General features: G+C 43.2%; 1 protein-coding gene across 10 annotated transcripts in view; it reads right to left on the reverse strand.

The window, feature by feature from the left end:
• Positions 1-12,948: 12,948 nt before the first annotated feature.
• The window catches only part of LOC124041906 (disco-interacting protein 2 homolog C-like), a 260,125-nt gene continuing 250,169 nt past the window's right edge, over positions 12,949-22,904 (reverse strand). For all 10 annotated transcript variants that reach the window (XM_046360053.1, XM_046360051.1, XM_046360056.1 and 7 more), the window contains 4 exons: positions 20,792-20,866; positions 20,186-20,360; positions 19,941-20,064; positions 12,949-14,917 (listed from right to left, as the gene is read on the reverse strand). In XM_046360053.1, the coding sequence (XP_046216009.1) occupies positions 14,665-14,917; positions 19,941-20,064; positions 20,186-20,360; positions 20,792-20,866 (627 nt within the window). In that variant the 3' untranslated portion in view covers positions 12,949-14,664. The remainder of the gene's footprint in view (positions 14,918-19,940; positions 20,065-20,185; positions 20,361-20,791; positions 20,867-22,904) is intronic.

The raw sequence follows: 22,904 nt of genomic DNA on the forward strand, positions 1-22,904 counted from the left end.
TTGGGGTATGTCTCTATAAGCTTGACACATCTAGCCACTGGGATTTTTGCCCATTCTTCAAAGGCAAAACTGCTCCAGCTCCTTCAAGTTGGATGGGTTCCGTTGGTGTACAGCAATCTTTGTCATACCGCAGATTCTCAATTGGATTGAGGTCTGGGCTTTGCCTTGACCATTCCAAGACATTTAAATGTTTCCCCTTAAACCACTCGAGTGTTGCTTTAGCAGTATGCTTAGGGTCATTGTCATGGTGGAAGGTGAACCTCCGTCCCAGTCTCAAATCTATGGAAGACTGAAACATGTTTCCCTCAAAAATATCCCTGTATTTAGCGCCATCCATCATTCCTTCAATTTTGACCAGTTTCCCAGTCCCTGCCGATGGAAAAACATCACCACAGCATGATGCTGCCACCACCATGCTTCACTGTGGGGATGGTGTTCCCGAGAGTGATGAGAGGTGTTGGGTTTGCGCCAGACAAAGTGTTTTCCTTGATGGCCAAAAAGCTCAATTTTAGTCTCATCTGACCAGTGTACCTTCTTCCATATGTTTGAGGAGTCTCCCACATGAACACCAAATAAATGATATTTATATACAGTTGCAGTTGGAAGTTTACATACGCTTAGGTTGGAGTCATTAAAACTCATTTTTCAACCACTCCACAAATGTCTTGTTAACAAACTATAGTTTTGGAAAGTCTGTTAGGACATCTACTTTGTGCATGACACAAGTAATTTTTCCAACAATTGTTTACAGACAGATTATTTCACTTATAATTCACTGTTATCACAATTCCAGTGGGTCAGAAGTTTACATACACTAAGTTGACTGCCTTTAAACAGCTTGGAAAATTCAAAAAATGATGTCATGGCTTTAGAAGCTTCTGATGGGCTAAATTACATCATTTGAGTCAATTGGAGATGTATCTGCAACCTACCTTCAAACTCAGTGCCTCTTTGCTTGACATCATGGGGAAATCAGCCAAGACCTGAGAAAAAATTTGTAGACCTCGACAAGTCTGGTTAATCCTTGGGAGCAATTTCCAATTGCCTGAAGGTACCACTTTCATCTGTACAAACAATAGTACGCAAGTATACGCAAGTATAAAACAGCTGTCATACCGCTCAGGAAGGAGACGCGTTCTCTCCTAGAGATGAACATACTTTGGTGCGAAAAGTGTAAATCAATCCCAGAACAACAGCAAAGGACCTTTGTGAAGATGCTGGAGGAAACGGGTACAAAAATATCTATATCCACAGTAAAACGAGTCCTATATCAACATAACCTGAAAGGCCGCTCAGCAAGGAAGAAGCCACTTCTCCCAAACCGCCGTAAAAAAGCCAGACTGCGGTTTGCAACCGCACATGGGGACAAAGATTGTACTTTTTGGAGAAATGTCCTCTGGTCTAATGACAAAAATAAAATTGGCCATAATGACCATTGTTATGTTTGGAGGAAAAAAGGGGGATGCTTGCAAGACAAAGAACACCATCCCAACCGTGAAGCACGGGGGTGGCAGCATCATGTTGTGGGGGGGTGCTTTGCTGCAGGAGAGCTAATGCAGTTCACAAAATAGATGGCATCATGAGGGAGGAAAATGATGTTGATATATTGAAGCAACATCTCAAGACATCAGTCAGGAAGTTAAAGCTTGGTTGCAAACGGGTCTTCCAAATGGACAATGACCCCAAGCATACTTCCAAAGTTGTGGCAAAATGGCTTAAGGACAACAAAGTCAAGGTATTTGAGTGTCCATTCACAAAGGCCTGACCTCAATCCTATAGAAAATGTGTGGGCAGAACTGAAAATGTGTGTACAAATAGTTATTTACAATGACGGTCTACCAAAAGGCAAAAGACCTCCTGTGGGGATGGGGGCTGGGATTCTAATATATCTATCATATAAATATAAGACAAAACACACATCACGACAAGAGAGACCTAAGACAACAGCATAGCAAGGCAGCAACACATGACAACACAACATGACAACAACATGGTAGCAAAACAACATGCTAGGAGCTCAAAACATGGTACAAACATTATTGGGCACAGACAACAGCACAAAGGGTAGGAGACACCAAAGGTAGAGACACCAATACATCCCGCAAAGCAGCCACAACTGTCAGTAAGAGTGTCCATGATTGAGTCTTTGAATAAAGAGATTGAGATGAAACTGTCCAGTTTGAGTGTTTGTTGCAGCTCGTTCCAGTCGCTAGCTGCAGCGAACTGAAATGACAAGCGACCAAAGGGTTGTGTGTGCTTTGGGGACCTTTAACAGAATGTGACTGGCAGAACGGGTTGTATATGGAGGATGAGGGCTACAGTAGATATCTCAGATAGGGGGGAGTGAAGCCTAAGAGGGTTTTCTAAATAAGCATCAACCAGTGGGTCTTGCGACGGGTATACAGAGATGACCAGTTTACAGAGTAGTATAAAGTGCAGTGATGTGTCCTATAAGGAGCTTTGGTGGCAAATCTGATGGCCGAATGGTAAAGAACATCTAGCCGCTCGAAAGCACCCTTACCTGCCGATCTATAAATTATGTCTCCGCAATCTAGTATGGGTAGGATGGTCATCTGAATCCGGGTTAGTTTGGCAGCTGGGGTGGGGTGAAAGAGGAGTGATTACGATAGAGGAAACCAAATCAAGATTTAACTTTAGCCTGCAGCTTTGATATGTGATGAGAGAAGGAGTGTACGTACTGTCTAGTCATACTCCCAAAGACTTGTATGAGGTGACTACCTCAAGCTCTAAACCCTCAGAGGTAGTAATCACACCTGTGGGGAGAGGGGCATTCTTCTTACCAAACCACATTACCTTTGTTTTGGAGGTGTTCAGAACAAGGTCAAGGGTAGAGAAAGCTTGCTGGACACTACGGAAGCTTTGTTGTAGAGCATTTAACACAACATCTGGGGAGTGGCCAGCTGAGTATAAGACTGTATCATCTGCATATAAATGGATGAGAGAGCTTCCTACTGCCTGAGCTATATTGTTGATATAAATTGAGAAGATTTTGGGGCCTAGGATTGAGCCAAGACCCCCCTTGGTGACAGGCAGTGGCTGAGACAGCAGATTTTCTGACTTTATACACTGCAGTCTTTGAGAGAGGTAGTTAGCAAACCAGGCCAAAGACCCCTCAGAGACACCAATACTCCTTAGCCAGCCCACAATAATGGAATGGTCTACTGTATCAAAAGCTTTGGCCAAGTCAATAAAATAGCAGCATAACATTGCTTAGAATCAAGGGCAATGGTGACGTCACTGAGGACCTTTATGGTTGCAGTGACACATCCATGACCTGGGTGGAAACCAGATTGCATACCAGAGAGAATACTACAGACATCAAGAAAGCCAGTCAGTTTATTGACACGTTTTTCCAACACTTTGATAAACAGGGCAAAATAGAAATAGGCCTATAACAGTTAGGATCAGCTTGATCTCCCCCTTTAAATAAAGGACGAACCATGGCTGCCATGGGAACCTCCCCAGAAAGGAGAGACAGGTTAAAAAGGTCAAGAGATAGGTTTGGCAATGATAGGGGCAGCAACCTTAAAGAAGATAGGGTCTAAACCATCTGACCCAGATGTTTTTTGGGGTCAAGTTTCAGGTGCTCCTCTAGCACCTGGGACTCAGTGACTGCCTGCAGGGAGAAACTTTGTAGCGGGGGAAAAGAGGGAGAAGAATCGGGGATAGTCACATTAGAAGGGGTGGGAGATGAGGAAATGTTGGACGGGCAAGGAGGCATGACTGAGTCAAATAGGAATCCTGACTTAATGAAGTGGTGATTAAAGAGCTCAGCCATGTGCTTCTTGTCAGTAAAAACCACATCAACATTAAGGGACATGGGCAGCTGTGAGGAGGAGGGTTTATTCTCCAGGTCTTTAACCGTTTTCCAGAACTTCTTGGGGTTAGACCCACAGAGAGATAACTGCTATTTAAAGTAACTAACTTTGGCCTTCCGGATAGCCTGAGTGCACTTATTTCTCATTTGCCTGAACGAGAGCCAGTCAGCCTGAGTATGCGTGTGCCAAGCCTTTTGCCAAATGCAATTCTTGAGGTGGAGTAACTCTGCAAGATCACGGTCGAACCAGAGGCTGAACCTGTTTTTAATTATAATTTGGGGTGTGTTTAACAATACACCTGAAAATATATAAAAAAAGAAGGTTCAGGCCTCCTGGGTGGCGCAGTGGTTAGGGGCTGCAGCACCAGCTGTGCCACCAGAGACTCTGAGTTCACGCCCAGGCTCTGTCGTAACCGGCCACGACCGGGAGGTCCGTGGGGTGACGCACAATTGGCCTAGCATCGTCCGGGTTATGGAGTGTTTGGCCGGTAGAGAAATCCTTGTAGCACCAGCGACTCCTGTGGTGGGCCAGGCGCAGTGCGCTCTAACCAAGGTGCACAGTGTTTCCTCTGACATATTGGTGCGGCTGGCTTCCGGGTTGGATGGCGCTGTGTTAAGAAGCAGTGCGGCTTGGTTGGATTGTGTATCGGAGGACGCATGACTTTCAACCTTCGTCTCTCCCGAGCCCGTACGGGAGTTGTAGCGATGAGACAAGATAGTAGCTACTAAAAACAATTGGATACCACGAAATTGGGGATAAAAAGGGGTACCTATCAGGATTATTTGTGAAGATAACATCAAGAAGAGTAGCCTTTTCTGGGTGTTTGGATTCATACCTTGTGGGATTGGCAATAATCTGAGAAAGGGAGTCCCATTGCTTTAGGACTTGGTCAGGTGGTTTAAGCATGTCCCAGTTTAGGTCACCTAGCAGGACACATTGAGACCTGGTGTAGGGGGCCAGGAGAGAGCTTAGGGCAGTAGGGTACAAGCCGGTGCTGATGGAGGACGATAACACCCAGCAACAGTCAACAAAGAGCTTTTTGAAAGTGTAGTACTTAAAACCAGCAAATCAAATTGTTTGGGAACAGACTTGTTGGAGACAACCGAGCACTGAAGGTGATCCTTGGTAAAGATTGCCACTCCCCCACCTTTAGAAGCTCTGTCTTGTTGAAAAAGGTTATAACCAGAAAGGTTAACATCAGTATTCAAAACAGTCTTCCTTAACCACATCTCAGTAAAGACCAACACATCTGGATTGCCGCTCTGAACCCACACTTTCAATTGATCCATTTTAGATAATAAGCTTCTAGTGTTAACGTGCAGTAAACCCAGGCTTTTACGAGAACAAAAATCAGTGAAGCAGATATCAGAGCAGAAGTCAGAATTGGGGCTGGCAACAGTAGATGTACAGGGTGTACATACACATTTCCAGATATCATCAACAGTAGATGGGCCAGGGTGTACATGCACATTTCCAGATATCATCAACAGTAGATGGGCCAGGGTGTACATGCACATTTCCAGATATCATCAACAGTAGATGGGCCAGGGTGTACATACACATTTCCAGATATCATCAACAGTAGATGGGCCAGGGTGTACATGCACATTTCCAGATATCATCAACAGTAGATGTACATGCACATTTCCAGATATCATCCAGTAGATGGGGGTGTACATGCACATTTCCAGATATCATCAACAGTAGATGGGCCAGGGTGTACATACACACATTTCCAGATATCATCAACAGTAGATGGGCCAGGGTGTACATGCACATTTCCAGATATCATCAACAGTAGATGGGCCAGGGGTACATACACATTTCCAGTCAACAGTACATGCACATTTCCAGATATCATCAACAGTAGATGGGCCAGGGTGGTCCAGATATCATCAACAGTAGATGGGCCAGGGTGCACATTTCCAGATATCATCAACAGTAGATGGGCCAGGGTGTACATGCACATTTCCAGATATCATCAACAGTAGATGGGCCAGGGTGTACATACACATTTCCAGATATCATCAACAGTAGATGGGCCAGGGTGTACATGCACATTTCCAGATATCATCAACAGTAGATGGGCCAGGGTGTACATACACATTTCCAGATATCATCAACAGTAGATGGGCCAGGGTGTACATGCACATTTCCAGATATCATCAACAGTAGATGGGCCAGTAGATGGGGGTGTACATACACATTTCCAGATATCATCAACAGTAGATGGGCCAGGGTGTACATGCACATTTCCAGATATCATCAACAGTAGATGGGCCAGGGTGTACATGCACATTTCCAGATATCATCAACAGTAGATGGGCCAGGGTGTACATGCACATTTCCAGATATCATCAACAGTAGATGGGCCAGGGTGTACATGCACATTTCCAGATATCATCAACAGTAATACAATCAAAGCACAGCATAGGACAGGGAGAGCTCTGCAGTGCTGATTTATGACATCTGAATGTGCATCAGATGGCAACAAGATCATATTGTACAGCAATTTCATCAGGTAACATGAATACAAAGCCGGCGAGCTGTGTTTAGAATAGGATGGGAGGCCAAAAGTCTGTGTTACCAATAGAGAGTCAAACAAACATAGTCCCACGGTTGGGTAAAGAAAGTTAATAGTCAACAAAGCATGATGCAGGAGTCATGAAGGAAATAGAAAAATGCACAAGATTTAAAAAAATATATATAACGACTTGGGGCAGCCATTGAGAGTAACTCGCCCCAACACTGCATGTGTGCTGGAGGTGAGTGAAAACTCAGGAGAGAGAGGGGGGGGGTACCTGTACCAGACAGGGAGACAGGCCAGGGCAGACGGTGAACAGATCACCAGATGGAATCCAAGCAGCAGTGCAGCAGGTAATGAGAGTAGGTGTCACCCACTTGGGAGAAGCTTTTATTTCTGATTTCTTGTAGAAAATGCCAGTGGATGGTCTTTGAACAGCAGGAGGGGGCGTCAAGGCCTCTGGATCTGGGTGGCATAGCCTGCCATTTGTTGGGCTCAAAGGCTTTGACACCTCTCGCTTCTGTGCTAACTTAAGTTGTAACTCTTTGTCCTAGCAAAGCTTGGTAGCCTGAGCATTCTGTCCTTATTAAGTAAAATATATCATTGCAATTGGCTTTTGAAAGTAAAAAAATTGCTTCAGACTAAGCATTACTCACACAGCTCCAGATTGGATGGTGTTTTCAGGTCTCTGCTTATTTGCCAGTGTCACGCCTTGGTCTTAGTATTTTGTGTTTTCTTTATAATTTGGTCAGGCCAGGGTGTGACATGGGTTTATGTTGTTGTATTTCGTATTGGGGTTTTTGTATTATTGGGATTGCGGCTGAGTAGGGGTGTTGTATGGGCTTGGCTGCCTGAGGTGGTTCTCAATTAGAGTCAAGTGATTCTCGTTGTCTCTGATTGGGAACCGTATTTAGGTAGCCTGGTTTCGCTTTGTATTTCGTGGGTGATTGTTCCTGGTGTGTAGTTTCACCAGATAGGCTGTAATTAGGTTTCACGTTCCGTTTTGTATTTTGTATAGTTATTTCATGTGTCACTTTTTCTATTAAAGTCATGAGTAACCACTACGCTGCATTTCGGTCCGACTCTCATTCTACAAACGAAGAACATCGGTACAGAATCACCCACCACACACGGACCGAGTGGCGTGGTTACAGGCAGCGACAGCAGGAGCATACAAAGGAGGACGTTATGGACAGCAATGGCATGGAGTATACGACGTGGGAAGAAATAGACAGGTGGGCGGCCAACCCAGAGAGAGTGCAGGAGGCCGCCTGGGATTCGCTAGAGCAGTGCGAAGAGGGCTATAGGCGAATGGAGTCGAAAAGAAAGACACAGCGGCGCAGAGCGAAAACCGAAAGTAACCCCCAAATATTTATTGGGGGAGGGCTCAGAGAGAGAGTGGCTGAGTCAGGAGTCAGACCTGAGCCAACTCTCCCTGTTAATCGTGAAGAGCAGTTGCAGTGGGAGAGGCTGCACCACTTGGAGAATTGGACATGGGAGGAGGAACTGGACGGAAAAGGACCCTGGGCTCAGCCTGGTGAATATCGCCGCCTGAGGGAACCGTATTTAGGCGAATGGAGTCGAAAAGGAAGGCCAAGGAGGAGGAAATAGAGGCGGAAAGCGGAGAGGCGCTGGTATGAGGAGGCAGCACGGTGACGTGGATGGAAGCCCGAAAAGCAGCCCCAAAAAATGTATTGGGGGGGGGGTTTTAATGGGAGTATGGCTATGCGAGGTAGGAGACCTGCGCAAACTCCCTGTGCTTACCGGTGGGCTAGAGAGACCGGGCAGACACCGTGTTATGCTATGGAGCGCACGGTGTTTCCAGTGCGGGTGCATAGCCTGGTGCGGTTCATACCAGCCCTTCGTATTGGCCGGGCTAGAGTGGGCATCGAGCCAGGTAAGATTGGGCAGGCTCGGTGCTCAAGAGCGTCTATCCAGAGCCACCTTCACACACCAGTCCTCCGGTAGCAGCTCCCCGCACCATGCTTCCTGTGCGTGTCCTCGATCCTGTAGCACCAGTTCCAGCACCACGCACCAGGCCTTCTGTGCACCTCGCCTGTTCAGCACAGCCAGAGCCTTCCTTCCCTCCTGCGCTGTCGGAGTCTCCCGCCTGTTCAGCACAGCCAGAGCCTTCCTTCCCTCCTGCGCTGTCGGAGTCTCCCGCCTGTTCAGCGCTATCAGAGCCTTCCTCCTCTACAGCGCTGCCGGAGCCTCCTGCCTGTTCGGAGCAGCCTGAGCTGCCAGTCTGCAGGGAGCTGTCAGTCTGCAAGGAGCTGTCAGTCTGCAGGGTGCTGTCAGCCTGCATGGAGCAGTCAGAGCTGTCAGTCTGCATGAAGCAGCCAGAGCTGTCAGTCTGCATAGAGCAGCTAGAACCGCCAGTCAGCCATGATCTTCTAGATCCGCCAGTCAGCCATGATCTTCTAGATCTGCCAGTCAACCAGATTCTTCCAGATCTGCCAGTCAACCAGTCTCTTCCAGATCTGCCAGTCTGCATTGAGCAGCTAGATCTGCCAGTCAGCCATGATCTTCTAGATCTGCCAGTCAACCAGATTCTACCAGATCTGCCAGTCAACCAGATTCTACCAGATCTGCCAGTCAACCAGAATCTTCCAGATCTGCTAGTCAACCTGAATCTTCCAGATCCGCCAGCCAGCCAGGATCTACCGGAGCCTACTACCTACCTGAGCTTCATCTCAGTACTGGGCTTCCTCTCAGTACTGGGCTTCCTCTCAGTACTGGGCTTCCCCTCAGTCCCGAGCTGCCCCTCAGTCCCAAGCTGCCCCTCAGTCCCAAGCTTCCCCTCAGTTCCGAGCTGCCTCAGTTCCGAGCTGCCCCTCAGTCCCGAGCTGCCCCTCAGTCCCGAGCTGTCCCTCAGTCCCGAGCTGTCCCTCAGTCCCGAGCTGCCCCTCAGTCACAAGCTGCTCCTCAGTTCAGTGTGGTTCTGGGTGAGGACTATTAGGCCATGGTCGGCGGCGAGGGTGGATTATCCCAGGATGCGAAGGGGAGGAACTATGACTTTAATGGAGTGGGGTCCACGTCCCGAGCCGGAACCACCACCATGGACAGATGCCCACCCAGACCCTCCCTATGGTTTTGAGGTGCGTCCGGGAGTCCGCACCTTAGGGGGGGGGGGGGTTCTGTCACGCCTTGGTCTTAGTATTTTGTGTTTTCTTTATTATTTGGTCAGGCCAGGGTGTGACATGGGTTTATGTTGTTGTATTTCGTATTGGGGTTTTTGTATTATTGGGATTGCGGCTGAGTAGGGGTGTTGTATGGGCTTGGCTGCCTGAGGTGGTTCTCAATCAGAGTCAGGTGATTCTCGTTGTCTCTGATTGGGAACCGTATTTAGGTAGCGTGGTTTCACTTTGTATTTCATGGGTGATTGTTCCTGTCTCTGTGTAGTTTCACCAGATAGGCTGTAATTAGGTTTCACGTTCCGTTTGTTGTTTTGTATTTTGTATAGTTATTTCATTGTATAGTTATTTGCTTAGGGTAGCATCCTGTATACGTCCCTGCCAAAAAAATCTAAGTTTGTCTAACTCTAAATCGATCTATTTTAAAAAACATGCTGAACAATGTGGGAGCTCATCTGCTCATGACCTCTCTCTCTCTCTCTCTCTCTCTCTCTCTCTCTCTCTCTCTCTCTCTCTCTCTCTCTGGTAACACTTTACTTGACACCAAGTGTCATAATATGGTCATAACACTGCCATGACCCATATTTACAACTGTTGTGACATATATTGTGTTGATTTATGGCTGATTATGACACCTACATAAGTGTCAAAACCAACATTTATTCAAATATTTTTCCCCCGCAAAGTTTACTTTCATTTGATAGTTTGTTTCTTAAACTCTTAGTTGTAATTATTTCCAGTCATTTTATTTCATATTTTAAATAACTTTCATAAAGCATTATGACCATCCTGTGTCACTTTACTTGGACTAAGAAAATACACTTTATGACACTGTCAAGACCATCATAATCATATAAGACAGATGGGCCTGTCATTTACATGTCCTTATATCAGTCATCAGTCAAAAAGAGGGCGTCTTGTCCTGCTCCTGAAATCTGCTCCTGCATTCCCCCCAGTCAACAGCAACAGAGCATTTGGGTAGGTACAATTACAATGATCATTGAATATGGTCAATAAAATAAAATATAACAATCATAATGTTGACACGGAATGGCTCAGATATATACCTCTTCAATGAAAGCCACCGAATAACAGCACTGTGATGAGTATTGGATGGGACAATTATCATTTTTCAATGAGCAGATACGATAACCACATTTATTTGTTTAGCCCTTTTTCCTCCCCAATTTTGTGGTATCCAATTGGTAGTTACAGTCTTGTCCCATCGCTGCAACTTCCTTACGGACTCGGGAGAGGCGAAGGTCGAGAGCCATGCGTCCTCCGAAACACGACCATGCCCAGCCGCACTGCTTCTTGACACACTGTTTGCATAACCCTTAAGCCAGCTGCAGTTATACCGTACAAATTGCGACCGTGTCAGCATGCATGCGCCCGACCCGCCACGAGTCGCTATACGGCCAGCCAAACCCTCCCCTAACCCGGACTATGCTGGGCCAATTGTGTGCCGCCTCGTGTCTCCCTGTCGCAGCCGGCTGTGATGCAGTGCCTTACCGCTGCGCCACTCAGGAGGCCGGTTAACCAGTTTAAAAGTGGATCTGAGCAAAGCACATAATTATCTCACAGTTACTTTGTAAATATCCACAAACTTTACCCTGTTCATGTTCACTGTGCCAATTGTTAATGAAAATTCACTGACTTTGATGAGATAAGCCAATCTAAATATACAATCTAAATATACTACACGTCTTAATCCTCAGAAAAGTGGCAAAACAGAACAAAGTTCAGATGTGCACAGAATGCTCTGATGAAACAATGATTGACTCAGTATGTTATTTTGCTTCAACCATTCTTGGCTACATAGCTTTTTAAAAGTCATCTCGTAACAGAGCAACCTGATTGATTGATTTATTCATTAATTCTAGCTGTTTATACCTTGGTGTTGTTGAATACTATTTTCTGATTGGCTTGAAGGGCATTCTAGAGCGTGCATTATTGGGCCGGAAAACCATGCCAATATATCCTCCAAGCATAGGCTTCGAGGGCATTATCACTTTTATACAACAGGTTAGCAACCTATTCAAATAATGATCAATATATTTTCATCAGCGTTATTTTGATGAGTTCATTCATACCATCTCATCCTTCCACGGGATATAGTCCAAACACACATCTAGGGTTGCTACTCAAGCCAGCTGGTCGTTCTTTCTAATTGGTTCGGTTGCCGGAGAGTGGACCCAGTCGCTAAGTCTTTTTGTTCTGCATCTATGGACACGACCCGGTCGTTTGTTCTAAATGTGTCGCTGCCATGATGTTTGGCAACATTATTATCCCTTGCTTTGCTCGCTAGCCAACTTTTGCTAACAGTCATGTCAAACAGTGCTGCCAGAATAACAGCAAAGTAGCTGCATTTGCAATAAGCTGTTTTCTAGTGATGTTTATTTGGATACATCCATAACAATTAGCTAATGATACGCGATTTCACCCAGTACATAGAACATGTGCTCCCCCGCCAGGACACTGTTGTTCAGAGGAGCCAGCCAATAACACAGCGAACACAAACACTCCAGACTGAAGCTTGAAAGACTGCAAACGAACTGCATTGTTTCATTATACATTGACATTTATTTCTATATTCATAAAATGACGCTGATTCATGATTTTGACTGGCTGAGAAAAGCTGCCTGTGTCTTGTCCCGACCCCACACGTTCATTACTATGGGACAGCTGGAGATATTGAAATGTTGCAAATGTCAGAGACAGACAGCAAGGTTCATACAAATTTCCGCTATTGAAAACCAACTGCTAGTTTAAAAAAAATGGGAGATAATGTCTAGATGCTTTTTACAGTTTTAAAGTTTAAAAAAATTGTCTGGCTGTGCTGATGAAACAGTGGTTGCGCAGTCATAGCTTTAGCCGATGGTAGATTGTGTATTATAAACTGGGTGGTTCGAGCCCTGAATGCTGATTGGCTGACAGCCTTGGTACATCAGACCTTATACCACAGGTATGACAAAACATTTATTTTTACTGCTCTAATTACGTTGGTAACCAGTTTATAATAGCAATAATGCACCTCAGGGATTTGTGATATAGGCCAATATACCACAGCTAAGTGCTGTGTCCAGGCACTCCGCTTTGCATCGTGCCCGAGAGCAGCCCTTAGCCATGGTATATTGGCCATATACCATACCTCCTCGGGCCTTATTGCTTAAATAGGCACTGGCTGGAATGCGGTTTTAACCAATCAGCGTCAAGGATTAGACCCACCTGTTGTATAATTCCTATAATGTATGGTATAATTAAATGAAAAGGGATCATAGCTTTCACCTGGTCAATCTGTCATTGAAAGAGCAGGTGTTCTTAATATGTTGTATACTCAGTGTATGTAACATATCTAATATGCTTGAGCATACAATAAAATTACATTGAGATGAAACCTCTGTGAAACAACATGTACTGCTGCAAAAATAAACAAACAAATGTCATTTAATCGTCAAAATCATTGAAATATTTATTTAACTGAAAGACTTATGCCAACTCAGTTAAGACATTTCATCTTTAAAAACATGTCAGGGACATCCTTGCCAAAAAAAAATAATGTGTAGAAAGTGCTTTTAATGATTCTAACGTTTTTCACTAAAACATTCTTAGCCTTGAACTTTAACCTTAAATCATATATGATTCCCCACAGATAAGGTTTCACGCTCCCCCAAATCTGTTCTTCCACCTTGAGTTGCTCCAACATGTATTCCTTTAAAGGGTTTCTGTAAAATGATTTTCCCCCCATGAACTTTTTCATAATTTCCCCTCGGTGACATCAATATAAGGAGCCCTGATTGATCTCTCAATGCAAAAATATGAAGGACTAAACTTTCTATTTACAATTCTGGTGACCATCTACAACCTGTTGTTTCAGATACAAGTGTGACACGCCAGCACAGACATATTCATTATCATCATTCCCACCAGAGGTGTTTGTACCATCCTCCTCACACACACATCATTTCTCCAAAATTGCTTTTGATCCTTTCAGAGCTCTTATTTGTCTGTGTGCAGTTATTGAGAGCACAGTCTGAATCCTTATATTCCTCCCCTTTATGTCCTTCAAACAACGCAACGACTTCAGCTCTGTCTACGTCATGCAAGTGAGAAGTACTGAATGGTACCTCATTCCCCTCAGCTCCATGGCCTCATCCAGTGCCCCCACAACATACAGGGCATCATGTCGCTCTGCGCGCACACACACACACACACACGCAAATACAAACACTTCAGACAATGTACGTTGACCTCGCCAGTGAATCCTAGGTCTTTTAATTAATATAGATCTATATTTGATATACTTGATGTGATACTATTCACTCAAGGTAATACAATGCTTTGTTTTATATTAGCAAATATTCAAGATTAAAACATTCTTGAATGTCTTCTCTCATATACTTCTAAAGAGAACAAAATAAATTAAATCCGTTTTGTACATACTTACATGATATGAAATAACGTGTTTTCCTTTAATTTATGTATAATGATATTGAACATAACAGAGTAAAAGATTGCTGTAGTTAAAATAATCACACTGGTTCCCCTTGTAGTCGGGACAGTTGTTACAGAAAAATAAATGTTCGCGCAGAATTAAAAACTTGGTTGAAAAAATGAACCAACAAACATAAAACAACATATTGTAAAGTTCAAGAACAACACTGATATGTCCTGTATCAAAACATATCTGTATGTGTAATGATTGATATTAAAAAAGGTAAACATAAAATAGCATTTGCCACAATTTGTAAATACTCTTAAAAAATACCCTAACCTCTTAGAGGGCAGATTAAAAAAAACAAGCGACTTCAGCAATACTCAACATGAAAATATATACACATTTACTTCAAAAGCAACAACCAAAAAAGCAAGAATCTGAACTAGACTGGGACTCCTCTCTCATCATCTGGAGCTCCTCCCAATCCAACACTTCACTAACCCGTCACCTGCTCTTCCAATTTTAGGTGCTTTTGTTTTTGAACTAGCAACAACATCACACAATCAGCGAGCGCCTGGGTCTACGCACTCACATCCTCTTCTCATCTCTCCCCCTGCTCTTGTCAGAGACCAGAGGTCCTGTTGCATTGCAGTATGTACATAAAGCACTGTCTGTCCATACAAGGCCTTGTACTATGGTCTAGTAGGTCTACAGATGGCAGGCTACAGGCTACATGTTATAGGCCACATATATGGGATCCAGCTGGTCAGCCAGGAAGCCATCCCGGAGGTGCATTCTCTGCTTCTCTCCCCGAGAGTTGATGGGGATGACCCCGATGTCCACCACCACCACCACTCCCACGATCAGGTAGTGTTCCTCCAGAACCACGTTGGTCACCAGGGGCACCAGGTCCAGGGCCTCCTGCTCCGAACCATCCAACTCCACCACCACCACCAGGAGGTTGGTCCATGTGAACACCGCACTGAAACAACAGAGTACTTTGTCAACATGATACTGAAACAAGAGTACTTCGTCAACATGATACTGAAACAACAGAGTACTTAGTCAACATGATACCGAAACAGAGTACTTCGTCAACACCACACTGAAACAATAACATACATGCATACAACAACAGTCAACATCAAACAAACGTACAGTACTTAGTCAACACCACACTGAAACAACAACATACATGCATACAACAACAGTCAACATCAAACAAACGTACAGTACTTAGTCAACACCACACTGAAACAACAACATACATGCATACAATAACAGTCAACATCAAACAAACGTACAGTACTTAGTCAACACTACACTGAAACAACAACATACAGTACTTAGTCAACACTACACTGAAACAACAACATACAGTACTTAGTCAACACCACACTGAACAAAAAATAAAGTACTTAGTCAACACCACAGTGAAACAACAACATACAGTACTTAGTCAACACCACAGTGAAACAACAACATACAGTACTTAGTCAACACCACACTGAAACAACAACATACAGTACTTAGTCAACACCACACTGAACAAAAAATAAAGTACTTAGTCAACACCACACTGAAACAACATACAGTACTTAGTCAACACCACACTGAAACAACAACATACAGTACTTAGTCAACACCCACACTCAACACCAACTGAAACAACATACAGTACTTAGTCAACACCACACTGAACAAAAAATAAAGTACTTAGTCAACACCACACTGAAACAACATACAGTACTTAGTCAACACCACACTGAACAAAAAATAAAAACAACAACATACAGTACTTAGTCAACCACACAACAACAACATACAGTACTGAAACAACAACATTAGTCAACACCACACTGAAACAACAACATACAGTACTTAGTCAACACCACACTGAAAAACAATATACAGTACTTAGTCAACACTGAAACAATATACAGTACTTAGTCAACACCACAGTGAAACAACAACATACAGTACTTCGTCAACACCACACTGAAACAACATACAGTAATTAGTCAACACCACACTGAAACAACATACAGTACTTAGTCAACACCACAGTGAAACAACAACATACAGTACTTAGTCAACACCACAGTGAAACAACAACATACAGTACTTAGTCAACACCACACTGAAACAACAACATACAGTACTTAGTCAACACCACACTGAAACAACAACATACAGTATTTAGTCAACACCACACTGAAACAACAACATACAGTACTTAGTCAACACCACACTGAAACAACAACATACAGTACTTAGTCACACCACACTGAAACAACAACATACAGTACTTAGTCAACACCACACTGAAACAACAACATACAGTACTTAGTCAACACCACACTGAAACAACAACATACAGTACTTAGTCAACACCACACTGAAACAACAACATACAGTACTTAGTCAACACCACACTGAAACAACAACATACAGTACTTAGTCAACACCACAGTGAAACAACAACATACAGTACTTAGTCAACACCACAGTGAAACAACAACATACAGTACTTAGTCAACACCACACTGAAACAACATACAGTACTTAGTCAACACCACACTGAAACAGCAACATACAGTACTTAGTCAACACCACACTGAAACAGCAACATACAGTACTTAGTCAACACCACACTGAAACAACAACATACAGTACTTAGTCAACACCACACTGAAACAACAACATACATGCATACAACAACAGTCAACATCAAACAAACGTACAGTACTTAGTCAACACCACACTGAAACAACAACATACAGTACTTAGTCAACACCACACTGAAACAACAACATACAGTACTTAGTCAACACCACACTGAAACAACATACAGTACTTAGTCAACACCACAGTGAAACAACAACATACAGTACTTAGTCAACACCACACTGAAACAACATACAGTACTTAATAATAATAATAATAAATGCCATTTAGCAGACGCTTTTATCCAAAGCGACTTACAGTCATGTGTGCATACATTCTACGTATGGGTGGTCCCATGGATCGAACCCACTACCCTGGCGTTACAAGCGCCATGCTCTACCAACTGAGCTACAGAAGGACCACTTAGTCAACACCACAGTGAAACAACAACATACAGTACTTAGTCAACACCACAGTGAAACAACAACATACAGTACTTAGTCACCACTACACTGAAACAACATACAGTACTTAGTCAACACCACAGTGAAACAACAAATAAAGTACTTAGTCAACACCACACTGAAACAACAACATACAGTACTTAGTCAACACCACACTGAAACAACAACATAAAGTACTTAGTCAACACCACAGTGAAACAACAACACACAGTACTTAGTCAACACCACATTGAAACAACAACATACAGTACTTAGTCAACACCACATTGAAACAACAACATACAGTACTTAGTCAACACCACAGTGAAACAACAACATACAGTACTTAGTCAACACCACAGTGAAACAACAACATACAGTACTTAGTCAACACCACAGTGAAACAACAACATACAGTACTTAGTCAACACCACAGTGAAACAACAACATACAGTACTTAGTCAACACCACAGTGAAACAACAACATACAGTACTTAGTCAACACCACAGTGAAACAACAACATACAGTACTTAGTCAACACCACAGTGAAACAACAACATACAGTACTTAGTCAACACCACAGTGAAACAACAACATACAGTACTTAGTCAACACCACAGTGAAACAACAACATACAGTACTTAGTCAACACCACAGTGAAACAACAACATACAGTACTTAGTCAACACCACAGTGAAACAACAACATACAGTACTTAGTCAACACCACAGTGAAACAACAACATACAGTACTTAGTCAACACCACAGTGAAACAACAACATACAGTACTTAGTTAACACCACAGTGAAACAACAACATACAGTACTTAGTCAACACCACACTGAAACAACAACATACAGTACTTAGTCAACACCACAGTGAAACAACAACATACAGTACTTAGTCAACACCACAGTGAAACAACAACATACAGTACTTAGTCAACACCAGTGAAACAACAACATACAGTACTTAGTCAACACCACAGTGAAACAACAACATACAGTACTTAGTCAACACCACAGTGAAACAACAACATACAGTACTTAGTCAACACCAGTGAAACAACAACATACAGTACTTAGTCAACACCACAGTGAAACAACAACATACAGTACTTAGTCAACACCACAGTGAAACAACAACATACAGTACTTAGTCAACACCACAGTGAAACAACAACATACAGTACTTAGTCAACACCACACTGAAACAACAACATACAGTACTTAGTCAACACCACAGTGAAACAACAACATACAGTACTTAGTCAACACCACAGTGAAACAACAGCATACAGTACTTAGTCAACACCACAGTGAAACAACAACATACAGTACTTAGTCAACACCACACTGAAACAACAACATACAGTACTTAGTCAACACCACACTGAAACAACAACATACAGTACAGTAAGTACTTAGCTAGCTACTCACTCTGACATTTCAACAAACACATTCAGTACAGTACTTCGTTTATCTGTGGCATTTTAATTGGTCAACATTAACAATTTGAAATTGGACAAAATCAGAATGATATTTGAACAGAAATTACATTTGTTTAGATAGAATGCCCATAAAGTGGTGAGCTACGCCATCCACCCACCAGAACTACAAATCCTTAAGTAATTTTTCATGGTGCTGAAACCCGGGATACAGGAAATACACAAATTTTAGTACATTCGGAAAGTATTCATACCCCTGGACTTTTTCAACATTCTGTTACGTTAAACCTTATTCTAAAATTGATTAAATAGTCCCCCCCCTCAATCTACACACAATAACCCATAATGACAAAACAAAAAATGTTTTTTAGACAAAAAAATAAAAACAGAAATCTCACATTTACATAAGTATTCAGACCCTTTACTCAGTACTTTGTTAAAGCACCTTTGTTAGATATTACAGCCTCGAGTCTTTTGGGGTATCAGGCACACCTGTATTTGGGGAGTTTCTCTCATTCTTCTCTGCAGATCTTCTCAAACTCTGTCAGGTTGGATGGGGAGTGTCGCAGCACAATTATTTTCAGGTCTCTCCAGAGATGTTTGATTGGGTTCAAGTCCGGGCTCTGGCTGAGCCACAAGGACATTCAGAGAATTTTCCTGAAGCCACTCCTGCGTTGTCTTGGCTGTGTGCTTAGTGTCGTTGTTCTGTTGGAAGGTGAACGCTCGCCCCAGTCTGAGTGCTCTGGCGCAGGATTTCATCAAGGACCTCTCTGCACTTTGCTCCGTTCATCTTTCCCTCGATCCTGACTAGTCTCCCAGTCCCTGCAGCTTAAAAACATCCCCACAGCATGATGCTGCCACCACCATGCTTCACCGTAGGGATGGTATTGGCCAGGTGATGAGTGGTGCCCGGTTTCCTCCAGATGTGACGCTTGGCATTCAGGACAAAGAGTTCAATCTTGGTTTCATCAGACCAGAGAATCTTATTTCTCATAGACGGAGAGTCCTTTAGGTGCCTTTTGGCAAACTCCAAGTGGGCTGTCAGGTGCTTTTACTGAGGAGTGGCTTCCATCTGGCCACTCTACCATAAAGGCATGCGCTGTCAACTGTGGGACATTATATAGACAGGCATGTGCCTTTCCAAATCATGTCCAATCTATGAATTAACCAGAGGTGGACTCCAATCAAGTTGTAGAAACATCTGAAGGATGATTAATGGAAACAGGATGCACCAGAGCTCAATTTCAATTCTCATAGCAAAGGGTCTGAATACTTATGTAAATAAGGTATTTGTTTTTGCTTTGTCATTATGGGGTATTATGTGTAGATTGATGAGGAAAATGTTTTATTTAATCCATTTTAGAATAAGGTTGTAATGTAACAAAATGTGTAAAATACCTTCTGAATTAACTGTTTGTAGCCTTATGAAATGAGTTACAGTTCTCACCATTCTGTGATGCTCTTGTGTGTCCTGATGACGGAGGTCTCAATGTCGATGGGGTGGTACCTCATTCCCCTCAGCTCCATGGCCTCATCCAATGCCCCCACAACATACAGGGCATCGTGTCGCTCTGCGCGCACACACACACGCAAATACAAACACTTCAGACAATGTATGTTGACCTCACCAGTAAAACAGATGCAGTATGTAGTAATAAGTACATTTGGTCGTGATGGGAACAGTTAACGTACCCCCGCTGGCATCAGTCAGTTCGGTCCTCCTGAGGAAGCCCAGGTATCCGGTGCGGGCCCAGATTGTCTGTGTGTCTCCAAAGCTCAGACGGGAATTAAAGTGATCTGACTGCAGTGCCTCGTCTCCATACACCGTGAAGTAGCCGCTGGCATTGTGTCCACTGCACACCCAGATCTGTGAACAGAACATCAATTCAATATTTTTTTCCATTGAGGACAACTTTTGAAACAAGTGTTTTAATGTGCTATCCTCTGGGGTCCAATACACGTCTAGTTTGATTATTTTTACCCAAATCAATGCAGCACAACTCTGCTCTGGACTTCTATTGTAGTGCATTTGGCCACAGACCAATCCAGCGAGAACCAATTACATAACACTTACTGAACTTAGCATTAGACTGGATTGACCGAAGAAATGAATGTGTCTGGAAGTTACGTGGACTGGCTCTTTCAGTACACAGAGAGAGACTATTGTAGTTTAGTCTAATGAGAGAGTACACATCCAATGAGGTATGACACTTAAAGTACAGAGAGAAACGGATTTGTAGCCTGATGTATTGTAGTTTGTATGGATTCTAATGAGAGCGTGATTATGTCTGAACCGACCTCTCCAAGGTGCGAGTCTCCCAGTGGTCCCTTGGTCTCCGGGTTGGCGATGATAATTCGAACCCCAGGTAGAATCTGATGGCAATAAGGATGAGACTATTAGTGATTTCATCTCTCCACTACTCTCTCCCTTTCACTCCTCTCTATTTCTCTCCCTTCAGCGAGGCCATTTATATAACTAATTTACCGCCGAGCCCCGAGTAGAGTGGACTGAAATGGCCCACTCGCTCTCTCCCAGTATGTGGCCCTAATTCCCTTAATAGTGCCTATGGCTCTGGTCAAAAGTAGTGCACTATATAGTGCCATTTGGAACGCAGACAGAAATAAAAGCCTTATTATTGAGTGACAGATTGATCTTGATCTCCAGGCTGGTCCCTTTGAAACACAGAGCAGAACGCTGTCTGACCCGGAGCACAATTCACTCTCACATAGGGCGGTCACAAAATTTCATCAGCCAGTGATTGTTAAGCAAATGACTGCCGGTCTCATGGTAATTGACCGTTAATTAACAAACACATTTAGCATCTCCTGGCATCCACACATGCCTCTGATGCAGACCTTTGGAACATTTACATGTATTAGACAAAAATTCATGTAATATAGCCTATACCTTCACAATAAATCCATTATTTACTTTAGATAGGTCTAAAGAAACATGATATGAAGAAAATGTAGTCAATTTCAGAAGAACAGAATAGCACACTCCGGATGAGTAGTAACAGACATCTCAACATCAACTGTTCAGAGGAGACTGCGTGAATCAGGCCTTCATGAGTCAAATTGCTGCAAAGAAACCACTACTAAAGGACACCAATAAGAAGAAGACACTTGCTTGGGTCAAGAAACATGAGCAATGGACATTAGATCGGTGGAAATCTGTACTTTGGTCTGATGATTCCAAATTTGAGATTTTTGGTTCCAACCGCTGTGTCTTTGTGAGACGCAGAGTAGGTGAATGGATTATCTCATGTGTGGTTCCCACCGTGAAGCATGGAGGAGGTGGTGTGATGGTGCTTTGCTGGTGACACTGTCAGTGATTTATTTAGAATTCAAGGCAAACTTAACCAGCATGGCTACCACAGTATTCTGCAGTGATATGCCATCCCATCTGGTTTGCGCTTAGTGGGACTATCATTTGTTTTTCAACACAACAATTACCTAAAACACACCTCCGGGCTTTGTAAGGGCTATGTGACCAAGAAGGAGAGTGATTGAGTGCTGCATCATATGACTTGGCTTTCACAATCACCCGACCTCAACCCGATTGAGATGGTTTGGGATGAATTGGACCAGAGTGAAGGATTTTACATTTTTTAAAACTAGGCAAGTCAGTTAAGAACAAATTCTTATTTACAATGACGGCCTACCCCGGCCAAACCCTAACGACGCTGGGCCAATTGTGCGCCGCCCTATGGGAGTCCCAATCACGGCCGGTTGTGATACAGCCTGGAATCTAACCAGTGTCTGTAGTGCCGTCTCTAGCACTGAGATGCAGTGCCTTAGACCGGTGCGCCACCCGGGAGAAGCGGAAAAGCAGGCAAAAAGTGATTAGCATATGTGGGAACTCCTTCAAGACTGTTGAAAAAGCATTCCCCATGAAGCTGGTTGAGAGAATCCCAAGAGTGTGCAAAGCTGTCATCGAGACAAAGGGTGGCTACTTTGAAGAATCTAAAATCTATAATATATTTTGATTTGTGTAAAACTTTTTTGCTTATGACATGATTACATATTTGTTATTTATTCTACAATGTAGAAAATAGTAAAAATAAAGAAAAACCCTTGAATGAGTACATGTGTCCAAAACTTTTGATTGGTATACTAAAAATGATCTGTGACATTTGTTTTGATTTAGAATGGACCATTATCATGCACCTCTCTCAGGGGCAGGGGAATTGTTTTTATCTATGCACTTAAATAGCAAAAGTTGTGAAATAAATATAATAGTCCTAGCCAATAGAAAGCTGATGGGAACCTCCTCTTTTTATGAGGCCATCACCCTGTTTTCTCACACAATTACATAGAAATGTTGTCCAACATGAACTCATGGGCTCTCATGAAGTGTTTTATTCAATTTTTGTTTACATTTGCATTGATGTCAGAGTGATTTGAGGGA

Source organism: Oncorhynchus gorbuscha, linkage group LG08 (assembly GCF_021184085.1).
Source record: "Oncorhynchus gorbuscha isolate QuinsamMale2020 ecotype Even-year linkage group LG08, OgorEven_v1.0, whole genome shotgun sequence".
Classification (NCBI taxonomy): Eukaryota; Metazoa; Chordata; class Actinopteri; order Salmoniformes; family Salmonidae; genus Oncorhynchus; species Oncorhynchus gorbuscha.